Genomic DNA, 20,602 nt, shown 5'->3' with positions numbered 1-20,602 from the left:
TCCTGCGGCTTACAATCATGCATACAATTCGCCAACATCAACGTTAACGACATAACGACCAGCGTTTACGGTACAATCGCCCCTATGTGCATGACGTCACATCCTCTGGTCCCGCCCCGTTGCAATATGCTCCACTCTCTACTTTGCAGGTAATCCCATCAACTGTGTTGTAGGTGTTGTACAGGGATAGCCTGGTAAACCAGCCCGTCACGTGACCTCACATTTCATTAAATGTGAGGTCACGTGACGGGCTGGTTTACGAGGCTAGTACAGGGATACACTTCCAGCACATTATAATCCGAGACAATGAACTACATAAAACATGAAAACTAAATGGCATTGGTACTACCTGTATTACACAATGGAAAAAACGTGTTGTTCTCATTGGTGTCTTATTTACCAGAGTATCCAAACAAATCACGTCACTGGGTCGCAACAGCAATGGAACCCTATGAGCTTGAGCGTCTGACTCTAGCCGGCTGACCCCGTTTACATTTTTAAAACTGCGACAGTTCACACAACATGCATATTATACATCAAACTCTTGAGCTATTTCTGCTCCCACTCAGAATGTCAAAATATAAGCGATGTCATGTAGTTTTTTTTTTTTTTTTTGGAACGACTCATACAGCTGTGGGGTTCCGCATTTCTGGGTGGCAAGTGACATTTGGTTATTCAATAGCAGAAGCAATTATGCAAAAGTTAAATGCATCATTATCTCACAGACAACTCATTTACCACAAACATGTTTTTATTAGCATTCACCTGAAACAATTACATTTGAGGGGCTCACAAAGGAATGCAATACACAAACTCATTCAGGAAGCAGCTGGAGCTGCACGTTCAACCCTTAACCTGGAGTCACGCTGGACCCCCAATTCAAAAGCCAGCAATAATACCATCAGCAGAGGAGAGGGGGTAAAGAGGAAGGATGGGGGGGGGGGGGGGGTATGTTGTACAGCACATGGAGGGAAGGAGAGGACACAAGGCAGGAGATGATGGATGATCTGCCACACCTGTGATCTTACAAACCGGCAAACGGCAGCGGAGGGTCGAGCCCCGGAACAGCGCCGGGCACTCAGCACCGCAACACGCCACACCATCTCACCACCGCACTGCACCGCATCTTAACAGCTAACCAGCATTACTCAACTGCTACACAACTGCGCCTAGTGCACAAAAGATAACACAAGAAAGAGGGTTAGAGTCATAGGAAAGCAAATTTCACCAGACAGAAAAAATAAATTTGACAGAGAGAAACTGCTATGTTGCCAGATTAGCAAGTCCGCAAATGTAAAATGGGTAGCACTGTGATAATTTAATATTTTGCTTTTGTTACTGTACATTTTGCCACATTTTCCTGAAACCGTGGTAACACACAATTAATCTTAAGGGTCTGTACATCCAACATGACACCATGTTCTACACCAACTCCGCAAATAAAACAAAATCTCCTCTACATCCATCTTGAAAGAGTATTAAACAAGGGATCTGCTGAAAACAAATCTACGTAATTCAAAATAAAGAATTTATTAACAAGGAGGTACAAATTAAATCCATATAATTAACTAAATTCAAAGGGAGGAAACGCCTCACAATTCTCTTTCCGTATGCTAACCTAAATGAACAGTTATCACATATACAAGCGTACATAATTTTCTGCAGTAAATTAACACAAATTAATCATTTATAACATTTTAGACCAATTTCCAATAACCTTTTGGTCTGTATTCAGTGGGCGTATAGCGGGAGTCCACTTGCTCAATGGTTAGGCTCTTCCTGATGTCCTCATCAAAGGCTCAATCATCTGAGATCTGGAAGTAAAGACAGCACAGCGTTAACCAGAGCAAGCAACTAGCTGGCTTCAGTTCTGCAGCTGACTTAGATATAATAACTATAGTACGTTTACTTGTCCCAATATCAGTTTGTCGTCGTCTCAACCCCCCTCCCCCCGAGGCTAAACACTGTAATACACATGTTCCAGGTTGTTGGGTATCCATCTTCTGAACAGTTCCTAACAGCCCTAGTAATTTTCATATTTCTTCACACACCTTCCGTGCCCCCTTCCCAAAGCCCAGCTCTAACAGACTATATACACTCGGGCATATTTGAAAAACAAACCTCAGGGTCAGGTTCCCTCTGAGTGGCCGGGGGAAGCACAGACACAGACGATACAGCCTATGTGATCCTGTGAACGTACCTCACCACACCACCTCATACACCAAATGACAGCCCGAATCACCGCCATGACGACCTGCTCCATAGCAACCACCGTTGCCTCGGTGACCTGCTCCTCTTAGCAACTGCCATCGCCCTCAGCAAACAGGCAGGTCACATGGGCGGGTCACACACTAACTGCTCTCACACTGCCACACCCCCAACTCCTCTCTTTGCAAACAGGACTCCGCAGCTTGGAGGAAAGAATTCCACATTTAGGTGAACGTTTGAGTGAAGCACCCAACCCCCCTCATACAAACCCCCATAACTACAAAAATGAAAATAATACTCCATCTTATAATAATCGGTGACATAACAAATCAAGTTAACCTAAAACACCAATCTGTATGTGCTCAAAATGGCTGAACACACAACTAAGTAAAGTACATACAGAACAGGGACTTTAGGCTACATCAATCCCCTTCTCCACTTTTTTTACATTATGAAAAAAAAAAGGCTTAATTTCTAAAACAGTCAGAATTCTGTAGACTTGGGTGCTTATGCATCAAGACTGCAGGATAGCCAACTGATATTCTGCTATTCCCAGTGAGGACAGCTACCTATTTCAACCCTCTAAAGCATTTCACATAATCCACCCCTTCCCATGAATACCGTCTCATCTTGTCCTGGTTCGGGGTTAAGACTCGGCTCCATTGTCCTCTGGGGATTTGGGCCTGCTCCTGCTCCTGGACCTGGACCCTCTGTTGGAAGGCGGAGTTCGACTCCGGGACCTGGAGGGGGACTTTGATTTGCTCCTTCGGGGGCTCCTGGATTTGGACTTGGACTTGGAGTAGGAGCGGGACCTGGAGCGGCTGTAGCGGTCACGGCTCCTGGAACGGCTTCTGCTCCTCGACCGGCTGCGTCTGCGGCGGTGACCAGGGCTGGCTGACCGGCTGGTTTAGAGACAAAAGAAACATAAATGACACAGCAAGAACAAAGTATCTTCAAAAGTTAAACTGCATAAGAATATGACTTGCAAAGGACATTCAATGAAACTGCTAAGATAAGACGCAAGACGTAACAAACAATTGCTGTACAAGACATCTTGAATAACAACTTTGGTTCGGGAAACCATTTCCAATTTATTTGGAAAAAAGACATAACGTTCGGTCCAGTGCTGCCCTCCACAGGATAACTTTGAAGGTCTTCAGAAACAGATTACATGAGCATGTATCTTTCCAAATGATTTCAGGACACAATGTGACTAACATGGTAGTATCATGTGTTGGCCTATTAGCCCCTTTCATAACTGTTTTTCGGGCATATGACGTCATCTTCTCCCCTTCCCTGCGGAGGGGAGAAATGAAATTAAATGCACTATTAACAAATGCACTATAGACCCTTTTCACGGGGGCCATTTTGTTTCGAAAAGGCAGAATAAACAGGTGCAAGCAAAACACTAATGAGGGTTTCTAAATTCCAATCATGGGAGTTGGAAACCCACAATTAGTGTTTTGCTTGCACCCGTTTACCCTGCCTTTTCGACACAAAATGGCCCATGTGAGAAGGGTCTATTGGCCTATATGTGGCGGTCATACTCCCTCACACGGTAAAAGGTTACTCAAAAGTATTGACCTTCTGCTTCTGCGTCCGGAGCCTCCTCCAGACCTGCGGGGCGGGCCGCCTCCTCCTCTGCGGCCGTAGTGGTTGTCGGGCGGGCGGCCGTAGCGCGCCATCTGCACTCGGAGCTCCCGCCCGTCGAGCAGCGCGCCGTCCATGGCGTCCATCGCGTCCTCGGCGTCGCGTTTATCATGGAAACGTACGAAGGCAAACCCACGACTTTCCTTAGTGTACCTGTCCCGGGGGATGTACACGTCCCCTACCCGGCCGTACTTCTCGAAAACTCGGCGCAAAGTCTCGGGCGAGGTGCGGTAAGTCAGGTTGTCCACTTTGAGAGAGGTCATCCCCTCCACATCAGGCGGGGGCCTTCCGTAGCTCATTTTCTTCCGCTCACAACACAGCAGACCAGTGAAGACAAAGACGGCAAGGCCTCACTGTTTGGTAAAACCGTTATTCGGTGGTTATCGAGCTCCCGACCGTTGATATATTTCGTTAAAGTTCTAACGGATTTTCACTCGTGTCGTCGTAGTAGCTCGCGCAGCATAGACGTGAAATGGCGGCACTCGCTTCTCTCTTATCTTGTTTTCTCCTTTCTCCTGTTGGTTCTTTCCGTTTCTGTTGGCCTCCTCTGATTGGCTGCTTGTCTGTTTGACTTCCTGGACACAAAGCGACACCGCCCTCTGTCGGCTCGGAGTGGCACAGTAGTCAGTGGCAATTTTATTTTCATTCACTGGATCGGAATTCTGCCATTGTTCCATTTAGTCTTGTTATAAAGCTGTTACACGATCCCACCACCGTTATTTCTTACACTAGTTGACAACGGAATGTCAGTTGTTTATGGAGCGTAATTCGATCAATTGACTTTATTTATATTATCCTACTTGTTGCCAAAAATAGCGGCAGTGAGCCCATAATTTCATCGTGAGGATCTGTGCCTATATATTCGGCTAAATACTGGCGTGGACGTGCATGCGCTTTCCTCTAATATGTCGAGGGAATTCTTTTAATTTCGCTTCAGTGTGTATTCACTCAGCGAGTCTACACTGCACTGCAGTCAGCCTGTTCACACATTTGGTGTAGGAAGGTCACGTTATAAAGCGGGTCGGAGAGCTGTTGGAGAGAGGACTGCGCAAAACCACGGTCCGGATTTGTGCCTGACGTCATGGGGAGCAACAGACCTGGTCTCTGACAGGCTCCAGCGAAAAGCACCAGCAGGGATAAAAGATATCAACATCCCACGGCCAGCAGCGAAGCATGTCGAGCTCACCGCTGTTTTGTGCCACATAGCCCCGAGCCGCGGACGGAGATTTCGGGGTCTTCGCCACTGCGCGCCCCGGAGATGCGATTGCGTCCTCGCCGTTAAAGGGAGTCGGGGCTGCTGCCGTTTCTGCCTCAAAACAAGCTGCTGCACGGTGGAACAGGGAGGGATCAGCAGCCAGAGAAACACGACTAATCCCCGGGACGGTCACATTCACCCAGCAGGGCCTCGACAGGACCCGACGGGACTGGATTACATGAATAGGGAATAAGGAGATGGCGCACACGAAGCCAATGTGAAGTGTAATGAACTTGTGCTTTTATTTGACTGGAAATGGGAGCTTTAACGAGCAGACAAAACATAGGCGTGGAAGAAGTGGACATTCCTTCCAATTCGGTGTACCGTTATCCACCGAAATCTGGTAAGTCGCCACAGTCAATGGTCGCCACACAACAGGTTCGAATGAGGAGGGACACATTCAGCAAGACTAGGCTACTCTACCGCAGATGGGTTTTGTGCTTTAAACGGGGGAGGGGGGGGGGGGGGGGGGTATGAAAAGTAGCCTAGAGACACTGGGTGATGACAGGACGTTTCAGCTACCTGTGGAGAGAGATGTGCACCAGCATAGCGCCCCCAATATCCCATATGTATATATTTGATATTTGATATATTTTATATATATATATATATAGATATAGATATAGATCATTGAGCTATATTAAATATGTCGATGTAGCCTATATGTCTAGATAGATGGATAGATAGATAGAAGTGTGTGTGTGTGTGTGTGTGTGTGTGTGTGTGTGTGTGTGTGTGTGTGTGTGTGTGTGTGTGTGTGTGTGTGTGTGTGTGTGTGTGTGTGTGTGTGTGTGTGTGTGTGTGTGTGTGTGTGTGGGCTGGTGCCTTGACTCCATCTGTGGTATTGCTTGCACCTGGTATTGCATCATTGCTGTTGGACTTATAATGGAGTATAATGTCTATACCTAACAGAGTTGATTTGTAAGTATCCATTTCCGCCATATGTTCATTATTCTGTTATCCCCAGAGACAATAGATGGTTCACTCTTACCTTGGATACTGAATACCATGACTTGAAAACCAAACCCATCATTTTCTCACTAGCAATGACAGAACTGGGATGGGTCCTCCTCCTGTTGTTGAACTTCTGTTGATGGCATCATGACTACCTCTAGCCACAGGACACAGATACACAGACATCCAGTCTAACAGGACCCCCTCGTCACCTGACTCACACACTGTCCTTGGGACCTAAAAGTGTGTGTGATTATTCTTGTCAGGTTATTGTTCCTCTATGTGTCATTTTTTATACACATTGTGTTCAGTTTGCTGCCTGGGACTGGCAATAATATTATAGGCTACTCTACTGTATCATTCAAATCATTGTGGAGAAATACTGATATTGTGTTATGGTGATACACAATTCTGCTTTCTAACTTAATGAGAGAAAGATAATACTGATCAAAATGTCTCACAAAATTAGATCTGTAATGAATATTTGCAAAATACAGTTTTGCCATATATACATTATATATGCAGTCCAATGCTTTGAACACCAATTTAATCATTTGCCATGATTTTTCACGTTAGCAGATATTGTTATATAGTCATATGAAAATAATTTCTTAGACTTATTGGGATGTTAATTTTGCCAATATCACCCTCTGCCCACCATGCCCCATTTTGATTAAATCCCTCAGTTAGTAAGCACTAAAAACAGTCATTCCCTGTCAGTCACATTGGGCTATATATGGTCAATTAGTCACAGGCGGTGTAATTATGTGATATAATAATATAGTCATTGCGGCAACGTGGAAGAGAGGTGGAAGGTGGAGGCGGCTGGTGAACGTGAAAGCGATCTGTCAGGCCTGGTTCCTGTGTGTGGGATCTGGTGACAGCTAGAGCCTGGGCAACACTCACCTGTCGCACTGTAAATAATAATAAGGCGATGAAGGGAGAGGGAGCTCAGTCATCAGGTTAATCATAGTGTGTGCTTGGGAGGGAGTGTGTTTGTTTTGCTTATATGTGTCACTAACACTATCTGTCTATCTATCTATCTATCTATCTATCTATCTATCTATCTATCTATCTATCTATCTATCTATCTATCTATCTATCTATCTATCTATCTATCTATCTATCACATATATGGGCTTATGGGTGGGTCACCGGGTCTTACAATTCGCCATTCGCAATTCATGTCTTCCTAATTTAATTTGGTTATATTCAATTTGTGATTTTACACACCTTCTAAGTGTTCCTATATGCTGTGTCAGTGGCATTTGCCCCCCGAATCCCTTCAGTGTCCTCATTAGTAATATTAGAGCATGCAAACTACGCGGCCGCTCCAGCAGCGATAAGAGAGATTCAGATCAGCGATGCCAGACCAGATGTCCCTCAGAGCCAGCAGATATGACTTGGCTGTCTAGTGTGTGTTTAAAGCCCCCAGATCCGCTATTACGGTCTTATGATATTAGCCCACCCTGTGATTAAAAGACAGAACCTCTATTTACCCCTGTTGTCAGCAAGCCAGAGTCCTGGCAAGCAGGTGGACAGGCTCTTATTCCTGGCCCAGTTAACAACCTCACTTGACTCTGGAAGTATTTACCGATCCTTCTCAGGGTCTCGCTGTTCGTTGCTTGCTCTAAAGCGAGGCTGTGACCCTTGTAAAGGTCGGTCAGTAAAGCTGAGCTTAGTCTGTTGATTCTGGGTGAGAGTATCAGCTAAATGGCTAAAATATTAAAGGAGCATGTCAATGTTTTATCCCAGTTAGGTGCCAGATGGGTAGGGTTTGCATAGTCTTCAAAGCGTATTCTCAGAACGAGTGAAACGTTCTTTTCTCAGAACGAGTGAAAGAATCTGGCAGAAGGGTGAGATAATTGAAATTGTTTCCAATGCAGCTGAACTATTTTTTCCAAGAATGTTCTTTAATGTGTGATCTGGTTTAGTCTGTCTCATTTCAAGATGTTCAGACTAGAAAATGACTGAAACAAGTGAAACTGCTTTGGAAACAAACTGGAATTGTCTTTGTCTTACCGTCAATTTTGAAGACTGAATGAGACTAAATTGCTTGGTTGAAAGCTCTTGCAGTGAAAGTCAATTTAGTATACATCAATGTGCTTGACAACTGATCTGACGCAATCTGGATGGTCCTGACATGGTGAACCCACCTCCAAAAGAATGATTCACAGCTACTATGTGACACCAATCTGGGCACCCAGAGTCTTATCAGTCTGACGATATTTCTTAGTCTTATTGGTCGTCAGACTGACTCTGGGTTCCCCGGATTGATGTGACACAAGTCTACTACAGACACACATTGCTTTGATTGTTGTGATTTAATGCAATATGAAGTCCCACAAGTCTAATGTGTAACGTGTTTGATTGTCACCCTGTTTGTCCGCAGGGAGTTACTTTGCCAGCCATTTCATCATGGGGGGAGAGAAGTTTGACTCCACCCATCCGGAGGGTTACCTGTTTGGGGAAAACACCGATCTTAACTTCCTGGGGACCAGACCAGTAGCGGTTGGTATTCTCACACTGCACGCTAACACCTTTTGGTGGGACATCAGGCAGTATTGGAAATGAAATGCCAAGAAAAGATGTGGAAAAATATAATAAAGACATGTAGGCTATAAAAAGCAGTATTAAAATAGTGATGTCTTGCTTTATATCCTTAAGGCCGGTGATATACTGTAGCAATCTGTTTGCCATTAAGCAGTAAGCAATCTATTTTCAGCAGCGGGATTTCAAAGTGTCACTGAATGAAAATGTATTCCAACATCTCCTCCTGTCAAACTCATTCAAAATGAAGCTACGGTCGATCTGGCCGGATCGTCGCGCGGCGCCGTGAGCTCCACAGTGACGCATCGTCCGGACCTGAAGGTCAAGGTCAGGAGTCCAGAGAGGAGAGCATACGCATGACTTCCGCTTGTCTCACTTTCACACAGACTGAGGAGGGTGCTTGTGTTCTCAGCCTGAAATGGGGGAGACTTGGCGCCGTCCCTCCATCTGTTCATCTGTTCATCTCAGCCGCACTGCTGTCTCCGTCTAGACTGGGGATCAAATTAAGCAGTTGTTCGCCCCGATTATGTGGGTGTTTATAATTCTTCTTCCGTGTGTGCAGAACTCAGCTGGGGGTGGTGTGTTTTGTGATTGTGTGCGTGTGTGCGTGTGTGTGTGTGTGTGTGTGTGTGTGTGTGTGTGTGTGTGTGTGTGTGCGCGCGTGTCTGAAGCTCTCAGCGTTATATAAGTTCTGGTGGTTTCTAAGCAGATGGTGCTGCTGCAGAATCAGAAACCCGACTAGAGTTGTTGTAGCTCTCCCTGTCTCCCTCACCATGATAATGGATGGGCTATTTATAGGGATGCACGATATATCGGCAATCATATCGGTATCGGCCAGTATCGGCCGATTTTTTAACATATCGGTCATATCGGTATCGGTCAGATGTTGCAATGTTAATATCGGTTATCATTATCAGCCAAATTCTTCACATTGATATGAAATAATGCAGTAAATCTATGATTTATGGGCTTTCCCAAAGGCTTTGCAAATAAAGAAATGCATAACTTTTTCAAATTCAGTGTTAACATGTGTTTTTCAGTATGTACAAAATGTGATGATCATAAAAATGTGGTTTTATACAGATCATATCGACATCGGTAAATATCGGTTATCGGCCATAACAGCAATGTTAATATCGGTTATCGGCATCGGCCAAAATTTTCATATCGGTGCATCCCTAGCTATTTATAGGGATTTTTCAGAAACTCCTGCCTGAGGTGCACGGATTTACGAAAAATATTTTTTTTTCAATGGTCTTCCCAGGAACATTTGCTTTTGTGTCTGTTTGGGAACCTGTCTGTATATGTGTGTGTGTGTGGGGGGGGGAGGTGTTAATGTCTGTGCCAGTGACGAGTGTGGCAGGTCGCGTGTGTGAAAGTGTGTGTTTTGAGTTTGTGTGCTTTATCCGTCTGTGCAGCTTGGTGCTGTAATTAGAACACAGAGGCTGGTAATGTTGCAGATTTAGACGACGCTTTGCCTTTCCCATAACAGTCACTTTCAGGCACACACACACACACACACACACACACACACACACACACACAATGCTGCCATTTTGAACCGATGCTCATGGCTTCGTGGAGGCGATTACAAAACTACTCTACACATTTTTACTTCAAAAGGAAAGCGTCTTTCTCTTCATACTATTAGACTAGAGCCACGATTAGCTGTCAAAACCAACAGTTATCAAAATTCTCTGATTCCAGCTTCTTAAATGTGAATATTCTCTGCTTTATTCACTCTGTGACGGTAAACTGAACATCTTTGAGTTGTGGACAAAACAAGATATTTGAGCAGGTCATCTTGGGCTTTGGGAAACACTGATCGACATTTTTTCTGACTTTGTATAGACCAAACAACAAATCGATGAATTGATAAAATAACCGTCAGATTAATTGACACTGAAAATAATCATTAGTTGCAGGCAGCCCTATATCAGACAGAGTCTGACTGTGGACATACACAGCATTGAGCAAACTGCTAGTGAGTGAAAACGCCTGATGTTGCTCTGATGGTTTTTTTCACAAGGTATAAGACCTACACTGTTTCCTAATGAATGCTGCTTTTCAGCATCTGTTATCCTGCGTGTGTGTGTGTGTGTGTGTGTGTGTGTGTGTGTGTGTGTGTGTGTGTGTCTGCGTGTGTTTGGTTTACAGGCCGACTCCTGCTGAGCCCAGATGTTTAACAATACTGAATGCTGTGCCATTCAGAGCCACACACACACGCGCACGCACGCACGCACACACACACACACACACACACACACACACACACACACACACACACACACACACACACACACACACACAGCAGGGCCAGGCAGTGTGTGGAGGTATCTGACCACATCCTCCCCTGCACTGCATGTTTCTCCTCCACAGACCCTCAAACCAGCCCGGCTCTTCTTTCGCATGGTCAGCAGCTTCTCCCTTCAAACGCACAACAACAGAACGCTGAGGGAGCAGCACCACAGAGCGTTTTTGCCGCATGAGAAAACGCAACGGAATGCAGAAATAGTTAGCGTCCTTATCCCTGACGATCGGCTTCTAAAGCCCCACCCATCCGGTCCGCAGAGCAGGTTTAGACAAACGCACACACCGATTCGACCCTTTGGCTGCGTTCCCCTCCGGTGGTCCCTGTGTGTCTGAAGTGGCAGATTTTTTCACTCCCGCTCAGCACTCGTCAGCACGAGTGCGATCGGCGGCGAACACAGTTTTGTGTTCAGGGTAAACCGGGAACCGGCCGTGGCTTCAGCGCACAAACTCGCTGCGGTGACAATGAGGAATGTTGAGGGTTGGGGAAAGTCGAAAGCTACCACTCTTTAGTTGCATAACGTATACTTCACATCTGTAATTTGGTGTGTGTTGTGTGTGTGTGTGTGTGTGTGTGTGTGTGTTTTGTTTTTGTTGTCTTTTGGTCTTTACAGTTCCCGTATGCGGCCCCTCCGCCTCAGGAACCGGTGAAGACGTTACGAAGCCTTATAAACATCCGTAAGGACACGCTGCGACTCGTACGGTACGCACCTCTGTCCCACTGAACACACACACACACACACACACACACACACGCACACACACCCTTAATGCTGGGCTGTTGTCCCACCACGTGTCCCCTGGGCTATTTTTAGATACGGGGTCAAAACAGACAACTCCTAAAAGGACAGAGTGAAATGCTGTATGATTATTGAAGCCGTAGACACTGTAATTGGGGTTCTGTTTCTGTTCTGTTCTGTTTGTAAAACGGAATTGAGACTTCCTGTCCAAAGCCCAAACACGACTAAATGGAGTTTGCCTCTGTTCATCCCTGCCACCCATAGGTGCAGCGAGGAGCTGAAGCTGCCTGGCGAAGAGGAGGAAGAAGGGAAGAACAGAGCCTGCTATAACGTTGAATTCACCTTCGACGCCGACACGCAGGTGGCCATCACCATCTACTACCAGGCTATAGAGGAGTTTCACAACGGAGTGCCAATGTAAGTGGCTGTGTATAGATGTGCATTCTTTATAGGCATTCTATAGATACTTTTTATTCATATTAGTATGTGTGTTTATTTGGTTTGAATACCTTACTACAGGGGTTCCCAGCCTCTTTTGGCTCGTGACCCTACTTTGACCTCACAAAAATCTAGGGATCCGAGACATTCAAATTCCGGTACCCCATCGATAATATCATCAGTGACATTGTCACTTTTGACTTTAATCTCAGAATTCTGACTTTATTCTCAGAATTCTGATTTAAAGTTATATTTTTAGATTTTCATCTAAAATAAATAAATAAATAAGAGTCACTCACAATGTTGATTGAAGCTATGGTCCATTGATAGAAGCCTTTGCATTATATAGTGACATTATGTGACACTAGTAATGTCACATAATGCAACACTGTTTGGATCTCACCTGCAATTACCACTCATTGCCATAGGTGTCACCCAAGAGGACAAAGCTGAAATCTTAAGAGAGTATCACTTTAAACTCAGAACAACAATAAAAATATTATATTTAAAAATTTCAGGCGACCCTATTTGAATTCCAGGCAACCCCACTTAGGGTCGCGACCCTAAGGTTGGGAACCACTGCCTTACTAAAAATTGCCGTGTGTGCCCCCCTGCAGTTATCTGCCCCAGGACAGCTCTCTGCAGTCGGAGACGGTGCACTTTAAGAGAGGAGTTTGCCAGCAGTTCTGCCTGACCTCACACTCTGTCAACCTCAGCGAATGGGCCGATGACGAGGTAAAGGCTGAATACACCCATTTCACAGCAACCCTTTTCGAGGTGGTAAAGCAGGAAGTAAAGCATGTGTATTCAATGCCATTAACGATGGTTCCATTCCGTTTAGGTGTTCCGGTGCACAGGGCCCTCATTAATGTTATTGGTTACACCTGCTTTACTTCCTGCTTTACCACATCAAAAGGCTGCTGTGAAAAGACTCTGCCTATATTTAGACGCTTGTGTGTAGGAGGTTGTGTGAAACCAGGTTTGATATCTGCTGTGTCCTTCTCGTCCGCTCCCGCACCCTCAGCTGCTGTTTGACATGGACAAGGAGGTCTTCCCCATGGTGGTGCAGGCTGTGGTAGACGAGGGCGAAGGTGAGTTACCGAACTATCACGCTCCGATCTGTGTGTCTGCTTCCTGTTTTGAGCAGGCCGCCGCTTGTTTTGACTGCTCTCAAGTTCTGATGTGATATGACGTGTGGTCTGACGGCACACTATGAAGCAAACATGCGTCTGTTGTCTTTGATCTGTCTCCACAGACCATATGGGCCACTCTCATGTGCTGCTGGCGACGTTTGAAAAGGTAAGGAAGAAGTCATTTTAATTGGTAAGCACGATCAAATTACAGGAATGGAACTTTATGTCTTGGTGACATAGAGAAGATATGAGGACTCATAGACAACATCAAGATATCACGGTGCAAATACTGTTGCAGGGTTTCTTCTTATGGTACAAAGGTTTGATACATCAGATCCAACCCTGACCTAAAAAAAACCTAAGGTTATGTACAGTATATAATCCCGGTTTTATGAGTAATATGAGTGCGTTGGCTCATTACGTGAGCAGACTTCTCTGCGACCTACAGAAGTATCATATTTTAGTCACAATGATTATAAATCAAACTGTATACAGTATGTAAGAGTCAATGTGTGTATGAATCCAAGATATGTGGAAAGAAAAGTTCCTCGCATGAACCTGCAGAGAAACTCATCAAAGTGCTCACTCTTTGGCAGCACATGGACGGGAGCTACTGTGTGAAGCCTCTGAAGCAGAAACAAGTGGTGAATATACCTTTTCTCTCCTTTCCTCATTTTGTGTTACATTTCATTAGGGCTGGGCGATATAGCCCAAAAATGTATCCATATAAAATATTTCATATCAGTCGATATATAGACAATTATTGATCATTTTTAATGACCGATCTTTAATAAAGACCACGAGAAAAAAGGTTCAATTTAACCACTTTATTTTTGAACCAGCTTATTTATCAAGGCACACAGGTAATCATTTGAATGGTAACACAACAATTAAAAAACACAAATTGAGTGTTGCCGCTGTGTAATAAATATACTCGGTTGGGAACTTTAGAATTGTTCTGTTTGATAGGTTGTTTGAGTGTCACTATAGCACGCTACATTATCAAGGGACATCTCGATATATATTGAACTATTTTCTTATTATATTGATGAATTGTCTATCGCCAATATATATTGCTTTAGCTCAGGAGGTAGAGCGGGTCGGCCAATGACGCAAGGGTTGGCGGTTCGATCCCCGCTCCCTCCCAGCTGCTGTCGCTGTGTCCTTGGGCAAGACACCTAACCCTCCTTGCTCCCGATGGTGTGTAGGCACCCTGCGTGGCAGCCTGCCGCCATCGGTGTATGAATGGGTGAATGTAGACTATCTACTGATTGTAAAGCGCTTTGGATAAAAGCGCTATATAAATGCAGGCCATATTGCTATTTATTTATCGCCCAGCCCTACATTTATTGAGAGACAGAGACATACCATGGCTTTGTTTCTTCCCCGAACATTACATCCAGCCCATGGGGCCTGATGGCTTTATTCTCCAATATATCCATGTTCCCAGGTGGATGGAGTGAGTTATCTGCTGCAGGAGATCTATGGTATTGAGAACAAATACAACAGCCAAGAATCAAAGGTAAAAAGAAACAGACGGCACAAGCGTCTCCACACAAGAGACATTTCTGCCTCTGCCTCTTGTGCGCATCAGAAGTGACTGAAATGGCAGTACAGAGAAATACAATTAATTATTTCTAATGTTTAAGCGACGTTTGTCCTCCAGGTTGTGGATGATGAGATCAGCGACAACAGTGCGGAGTGTGTGGTGTGTTTGTCGGATGTGCGAGACACACTCATCCTGCCGTGCAGACATCTATGTCTGTGCAACGCCTGCGCAGACACGCTGCGCTACCAGGCCAACTGCTGCCCCATCTGCAGACTGCGTGAGTTCTCATCCATGTCTGTGGAAGAATTTCGAAATTGCATCCATAGTGCTGTTGCAGTATACTGTTGATAGTACTGTTGTTGTTGTTGTTGTTGTTGTTGTTGTTGTTACATATCCGCTACTGGTGTAAGATCCTGAATTTCAGCTAACTTTTATTTTATTTTATTTTATTTTATTTTATTTTATTTTATTTTATTTTATTTTATTTTATTTTATTTTATTACTAAATGGATATGCTGGAACTTATTTCATCAGCATGTATGTCATCATACATTGTCATTTTTATGGACACATGACTATTTGTAGCATGTGCTGTCTGTGATTTTGAAACTTGATTAGTGTTTGCTGGTAATCCTACTATAAAAGGAGGAAACCTTTGTTCTTCAGTCTGTCTGCATTTATCTCCCCAACGGGTTGGCCAATCAATCTGAAACGGCACTTGAGCATTGGCATAGGCAGCGACTGAGGAAGCTGATTATTACATTTCCTCAAATTTAAGCGGTTTATGAACATTTTGGCAAGTCTGCACAGAGTTGTCTCATGCATGCACGCATACCCGGGACTAGTCATGGTGATCAAGGAAATTAAGCATATTCTACTGATCAGTCAGTATGGACAAGAGTGTTAGCTAAGTGCCAAAGATAAATGTCAGCATCAGTGCGGTTATCAGGGTTTTCACATGTTCACGAGGTTGTCCCCTTCGCAGCATTCCGAGCTCTGCTGCAGATCCGAGCCATGAGGAAGAAGCTGAGTCCTCTGTCCCCCACCAGCTTTAACCCCGTCATCACCTCCCAGACCTCCGACTCAGAGGAACACTCGGTAAGAGAGAACTGACAGCTTGTAGAGTAAAAAACCTGATATTTTCTACTAGAATCAGGCATTCCGTTCCAGTCCCAGTAAACTCTTGTCTTTCTTTCACCGTCCCGTTCTCTCCACCAGGCGTCGGAGCACATCCCGCCGGGCTACGAGGCGGTGTCTCTGCTGGAGGCGCTGAACGGGCCCCTCAACCCGTCCCCGTCCGCTCCCCCTCTGCACTCGGGTCCCAGCCACGTCACGGGAGCGCTGCCCCCCTACAGCAGCGAGAGCCACCCCGCCCCGGCTCGCTCCATCTCCCCACTGGACCACTCCAACTCCAGCCAGGGACTCAAACTCAAGAAGAGTGGCTCCAAGTGAGTCTGCAAATCAAACGCTGGGTCAAATAGGAAGCGCCAATCACTGTTAGCCTTTGTTTTCATCTGCGAGGAAGGTGGCGCTTGCTACTGTATGTAGGGGAGTGTCTGCCAAGTATTTGAAAATCAGTTCAGTAACCCACCTACCTGCTAGTCCAAGCAGGTTGAATCAAACACTGGTAATTATTTTCATGTATTATTAGACACAAGCTTGCTGCATTTATAGCCAAATATGTGACAGCCGCTGGTATTTCGATCAATGCAGGAACATTACTACAACAGACGTAATAATGTACAGAGTCATGCTATACATTCTCTAACTGCATGTTCCTTAGATGAGTGATTCTGTTCAGTCCAGTCATGTTTATCACACAGGCATGTCTCAAAGGGCTTTGCATAGCATCATCCCAGTCATATGCTACATCATATATCTACACACAACATTGGTTACATACGTCATGCATACTACATCATATATCTACACACAACATCGGTTACATACATCATGCATACTACATCATATATCTACACACAACATTGGTTACATACGTCATGCATACTACATCATATATCTACACACAACATTGGTTACATACATCATGCATACTACATCATATATCTACACACAACATTGGTTACATACGTCATGCATACTACATCATATATCTACACACAACATCGGTTACATACATCATGCATACTACATCATATATCTACACACAACATCGGTTACATACATCATGCATACTACATCATATATCTACACACAACATCGGTTACATACGTCATGCATACTACATCATATATCTACACACAACATTGGTTACATACATCATGCATACTACATCATATATCTACACACAACATCGGTTACATACATCATGCATACTACATCATATATCTACACACAACATCGGTTACATACATCATGCATACTACATCATATATCTACACACAACATCGGTTACATACGTCATGCATACTACATCATATATCTACACACAACATCGGTTACATACATCATGCATACTACATCATATATCTACACACAACATCGGTTACATACGTCATGCATACTACATCATATATCTACACACAACATCGGTTACATACATCATGCATACGACACATTTTACTAGGTTACATTAGGATACTACACAAACACAGCATGTCTTTAGACTATGGGGGAAAACAACAAACACGAGGAGAACACGCAAACTCCACACAGGAAGGACCAGGCTGGAGATTTGAACACACAACCTTCTTGCTGTGAGGCAATAGTGCTAACCACTGAGCCACCGTGCCGCCAGCCCCTTTTGCATATCAAGGGCCCGTCATTACTACACATTAGAGCCATGGAAATCTGAGAATATTTTTTTGGCAGATTATATGATTTTGTCCAGAAATCTGTATTATAGGTAGAGAGATAACACTGAAACTATGATCAAAACATTTCATTTTTCTAGTCATTTTTCTCCTTGCTGAAATGTAGTGGTGGTCCCCGGACCCTGTGTGGAGAACCACTGCATTAGATCGTTTGTTTTTCCCACTCATTCGTACATGAACCCCCTCCCAGTTGTTTTTGTCCTAAGCTAGTGCATGATGTTGTTTATTCTAGGTCACTTTCTCAGAATTCCTCTGTGCTCCCTGAAGAGGAGGATGAGAAGTCTTGCAGTGAATCTGAGGTTCAGGCCTGCCGCCGCAAACTAGCTGTGGACCAGCAGGAGGTTTGTGTGTGTGTGTGTGTGTGTGTGTGTGTGTGTGTGTGTGTGTGTGTGTGTGTGTGTGTGTGTGTGTGTGTGTGTGTGTGTGTGTGTGTGTGTGTGTGTGTGTGTGTGTGTGTGTGTGTGTGTGTGTGTGTGTGTGTGTGTGTGCGTGTGCGTGTGCGTGTGTGCGTGCGTGTGCATGTGCGTACGGGTGTGTGTGTGTGTGTGTGTGTGAGAGAGAGAGAGAGAGAGGAAGAGAGAATGTGTGGGCATTTCTGTGATGATCTCAGTCTCAAATATCTGTATAGCAGATGTTTGTGTAATTGTGCACAAGTTTGTGTGTGTGTGTGTGTGTGTGTGTGTGTGTGTGTGTGTGTGTGTGTGTGTGTGTGTGTGTGTGTGTGTGTGTGTGTGTGTGTGTGTGTGTGTGTGCATGATTATATGGCGTTATGAGTGCATGTCTTAGTGCTGCTGCTCTTGTTTTAAAGTGCGGTGTGACTCCAGAGAGTGAAAACCTGACCCTCTCCTCGTCTGGAGCCATCGACCAGTCATCCTGCACCGGAACCCCACTCTCCTCCACCATCACCTCCCCCGAAGGTACACACACACACACACACACACACACGCACACGCACACGCACACACACACACACACACACACACACACACACACACGCACACACACACGCACATGCACGCACACACACACGCACTGCATTGACAAACAACTCCCACATTTCCAGCAACAGCATTGATTAACAAGTCAACTGGTTTCTGGTTGGAGTCAGTTCAGGTCCGTCACTTCAGACATTCAAAGTGCAGTGCACATTCTGTTTGTAGCCTTCTTCAAAATGTCTTCATTATTCGGATAATTAGAATTTAATTAAATGTAAAATAGCTGTTTTAGAATTGGACTTCATTCATTCCAAATGTTATATATCCATTTTGGGAGGTAAATTTTCTCATCATTCATTATCTCTGAAATTTAGCACAAGTGTCATTTTATCAACCAAGGACCTAAGGTGCTACATGTAGCATCTTAAACTCTACACACTGCAGTTATAACCACGCTGACCGCGGATATCCCGCCCCGCAGGTGGGGCGGATCATAAAAATAAACATTCTGATTAATAGCGGATGGGTTGCGGGGGGGGTGAAATGGTGTATCATTAATGAGGAAAATTAATCTTAATTACATTATCTAGTAGTCTATGAACTTATTTTAAGCTTTATTTTTCGTCAGGCACATGTTAGCCGCCTATATAGTTAGAAAGCAAGTAGGCTACCCCCGAAGGACCCAAAGCAAACAAATAGCCCTGGGTATCCATGTTCGATGGGGATATGCCTGCTCTTACTCCTTATATGGTCAATGATGTAACCAGAATGACGAACGTCAAACAGGATTCTCCACTGAAGACACGTTGGAAGAGAAGACGTGCTCGTATTATTTTCCCATACAGGTCGATCCAGTCTTGATCTAAATTTAAAGCTATATCGTTAACCTCGTATGCTACATGGGCAAGTACTGGACTGGATTATAATACAGCATGGATGGAAGTTTATTTGGAGTCGACTGCAGTGATCCCACCGATGGCAGCAGAAACAGTAAGTTCATCTACCCAAATCGCTCATTTATAGTGTTGTGAAATGTCGGGTGCATGGCGAAAAGTACGAAATATTTTGCGTGTATTTATGGCGGGCGCACGGTTCATGCATACACGCGGATTAGGGTGGCATAAAAGCTCATCCGCGCATCTCTACTACACTGCATGTTACATTGTGTCGGATCCAGTCAGGGCAGTTTTTGTGGTAAATCTGCTGCATTGCTTTACCACACAAAACGGGAAGAGGGCGCCGTTCTTCCAGCGCAAATGGAAGATAGTGGGACCAGAGAAAGGCCAAGGGGAAAATATCTCCAACAAGTATCTGTTTTCATTTCATGCTTATGATCATTTTTGTGACAGTGCGCAACCCCCCCTCCCCAAAATAAATAAATAAATGAATAAATAATACTAATAATAATTTGTGGATATCTGATCTCGGAACACAACTTTTCCATTTTTGTAACTGAAGAGGAAATCCGGGTCCTCAGTGGATTTGAAGTGAAACTTGATGTGTGTCTCCGTGTGTCTGCCAGACCCAGTGAGCATCAGCCTGGCGCAGTCAGTGATGTCCATGGCCTCGTCCCACTCGCAGCACTCCCACATCAGCACTGACACCATGTCCTCCATGTCAGGGTCCTACCTGGCCGGGGCCGACAGGGAGCCGGAGGGGGGTGACGCCGAGGGCGAGGACAACCAGGACGCCCCCATGGAGAGCCCAGGACCCTCGCAGCAGGACGGGGTAAGGAATGATGGACAAATCGGAGGAGGTGGATGATTGCATTGTCCTGAAATTGAATCGTCCTGAAGATGTATTGTGTATTAACTATTTAAGTATACCTGTACATTACTTCTTTATTAATTAAATTCTTTATAAGCATCAAGAAGCTCCCTTTTTTCTATTCCCTGAAATTGAATCTAAATTTGCCGGCTCCTCATCGGACTGTCTCCCTGTGTATCTCTCTCCCTTTCTTGTGTTCCTTCAGGAAATCCCCAAGGACCCAAAGGAACGAAACTACTCAGTGGCCGTGTCGGAGGAACAGGACTCAGAGGTGAATGT

General features: G+C 44.7%; 3 protein-coding genes across 5 annotated transcripts in view; 2 read left to right on the top strand and 1 right to left on the bottom strand.

Moving 5' to 3' along the window:
- grin2cb (glutamate receptor, ionotropic, N-methyl D-aspartate 2Cb) overlaps positions 1–20,602 on the top strand; it is a gene marked incomplete at both ends in the record, with an annotated part of 353,829 nt that overhangs the window by 84,866 nt on the left and 248,361 nt on the right. The gene's annotated exons all lie outside the window — the stretch shown is intronic.
- srsf2a (serine and arginine rich splicing factor 2a) lies at positions 764–4,358 on the bottom strand. 3 transcript variants are annotated; one of them, XM_083635723.1, is made up of 5 exons: positions 3,793–4,358; positions 2,830–3,110; positions 2,201–2,410; positions 1,718–1,814; positions 764–1,169 (listed from the first exon to the last, which is right to left on the bottom strand). In XM_083635723.1, exons 1-2 carry the CDS (start codon positions 4,155–4,157, stop codon positions 2,855–2,857), a joined length of 621 nt encoding a protein of 206 aa, XP_083491849.1. In that variant the 5' UTR covers positions 4,158–4,358; the 3' UTR covers positions 764–1,169; positions 1,718–1,814; positions 2,201–2,410; positions 2,830–2,854. The 3 variants fall into 3 exon arrangements, with proteins under 3 accessions (XP_083491849.1, XP_083491847.1, XP_083491848.1); XM_083635721.1 differs by having other exon boundaries at positions 1,718–2,410; XM_083635722.1 differs by lacking the exon at positions 2,201–2,410.
- rnf157 (ring finger protein 157) overlaps positions 4,737–20,602 on the top strand; it is a 24,039-nt gene continuing 8,173 nt past the window's right edge. Inside the window, exons 1-16 of the mRNA XM_083634947.1 lie at positions 4,737–5,460; positions 8,464–8,578; positions 11,542–11,630; positions 11,932–12,084; positions 12,723–12,840; positions 13,130–13,196; positions 13,361–13,404; positions 13,835–13,882; positions 14,689–14,760; positions 14,905–15,064; positions 15,773–15,885; positions 16,006–16,235; positions 17,854–17,962; positions 18,430–18,538; positions 20,079–20,284; positions 20,529–20,594. Of these exons, the coding sequence (XP_083491073.1) occupies positions 5,369–5,460; positions 8,464–8,578; positions 11,542–11,630; positions 11,932–12,084; positions 12,723–12,840; positions 13,130–13,196; positions 13,361–13,404; positions 13,835–13,882; positions 14,689–14,760; positions 14,905–15,064; positions 15,773–15,885; positions 16,006–16,235; positions 17,854–17,962; positions 18,430–18,538; positions 20,079–20,284; positions 20,529–20,594 (1,791 nt within the window). The 5' untranslated portion in view covers positions 4,737–5,368. The remainder of the gene's footprint in view (positions 5,461–8,463; positions 8,579–11,541; positions 11,631–11,931; positions 12,085–12,722; positions 12,841–13,129; positions 13,197–13,360; positions 13,405–13,834; positions 13,883–14,688; positions 14,761–14,904; positions 15,065–15,772; positions 15,886–16,005; positions 16,236–17,853; positions 17,963–18,429; positions 18,539–20,078; positions 20,285–20,528; positions 20,595–20,602) is intronic.

Source organism: Poromitra crassiceps, assembly GCF_964638095.1.
Source record: "Poromitra crassiceps genome assembly, chromosome: 4".
Classification (NCBI taxonomy): domain Eukaryota; kingdom Metazoa; phylum Chordata; class Actinopteri; order Beryciformes; family Melamphaidae; genus Poromitra; species Poromitra crassiceps.
This window is presented reverse-complemented; position numbering and strand designations above follow the sequence as displayed.

Bases quoted from the DNA above. Each gene is read 5' to 3' on its own strand.
- srsf2a (XM_083635721.1), bottom strand. From the start codon at position 4,157: ATGAGCTACGGAAGGCCCCCGCCTGATGTGGAGGGGATGACCTCTCTC. The intron at 3,111-3,792 runs GTCAATACTTTT...TCTCTAAACCAG, and splicing joins TCCGGACGCAGAAGCAGAAG to CCGGTCAGCCAGCCCTGGTC.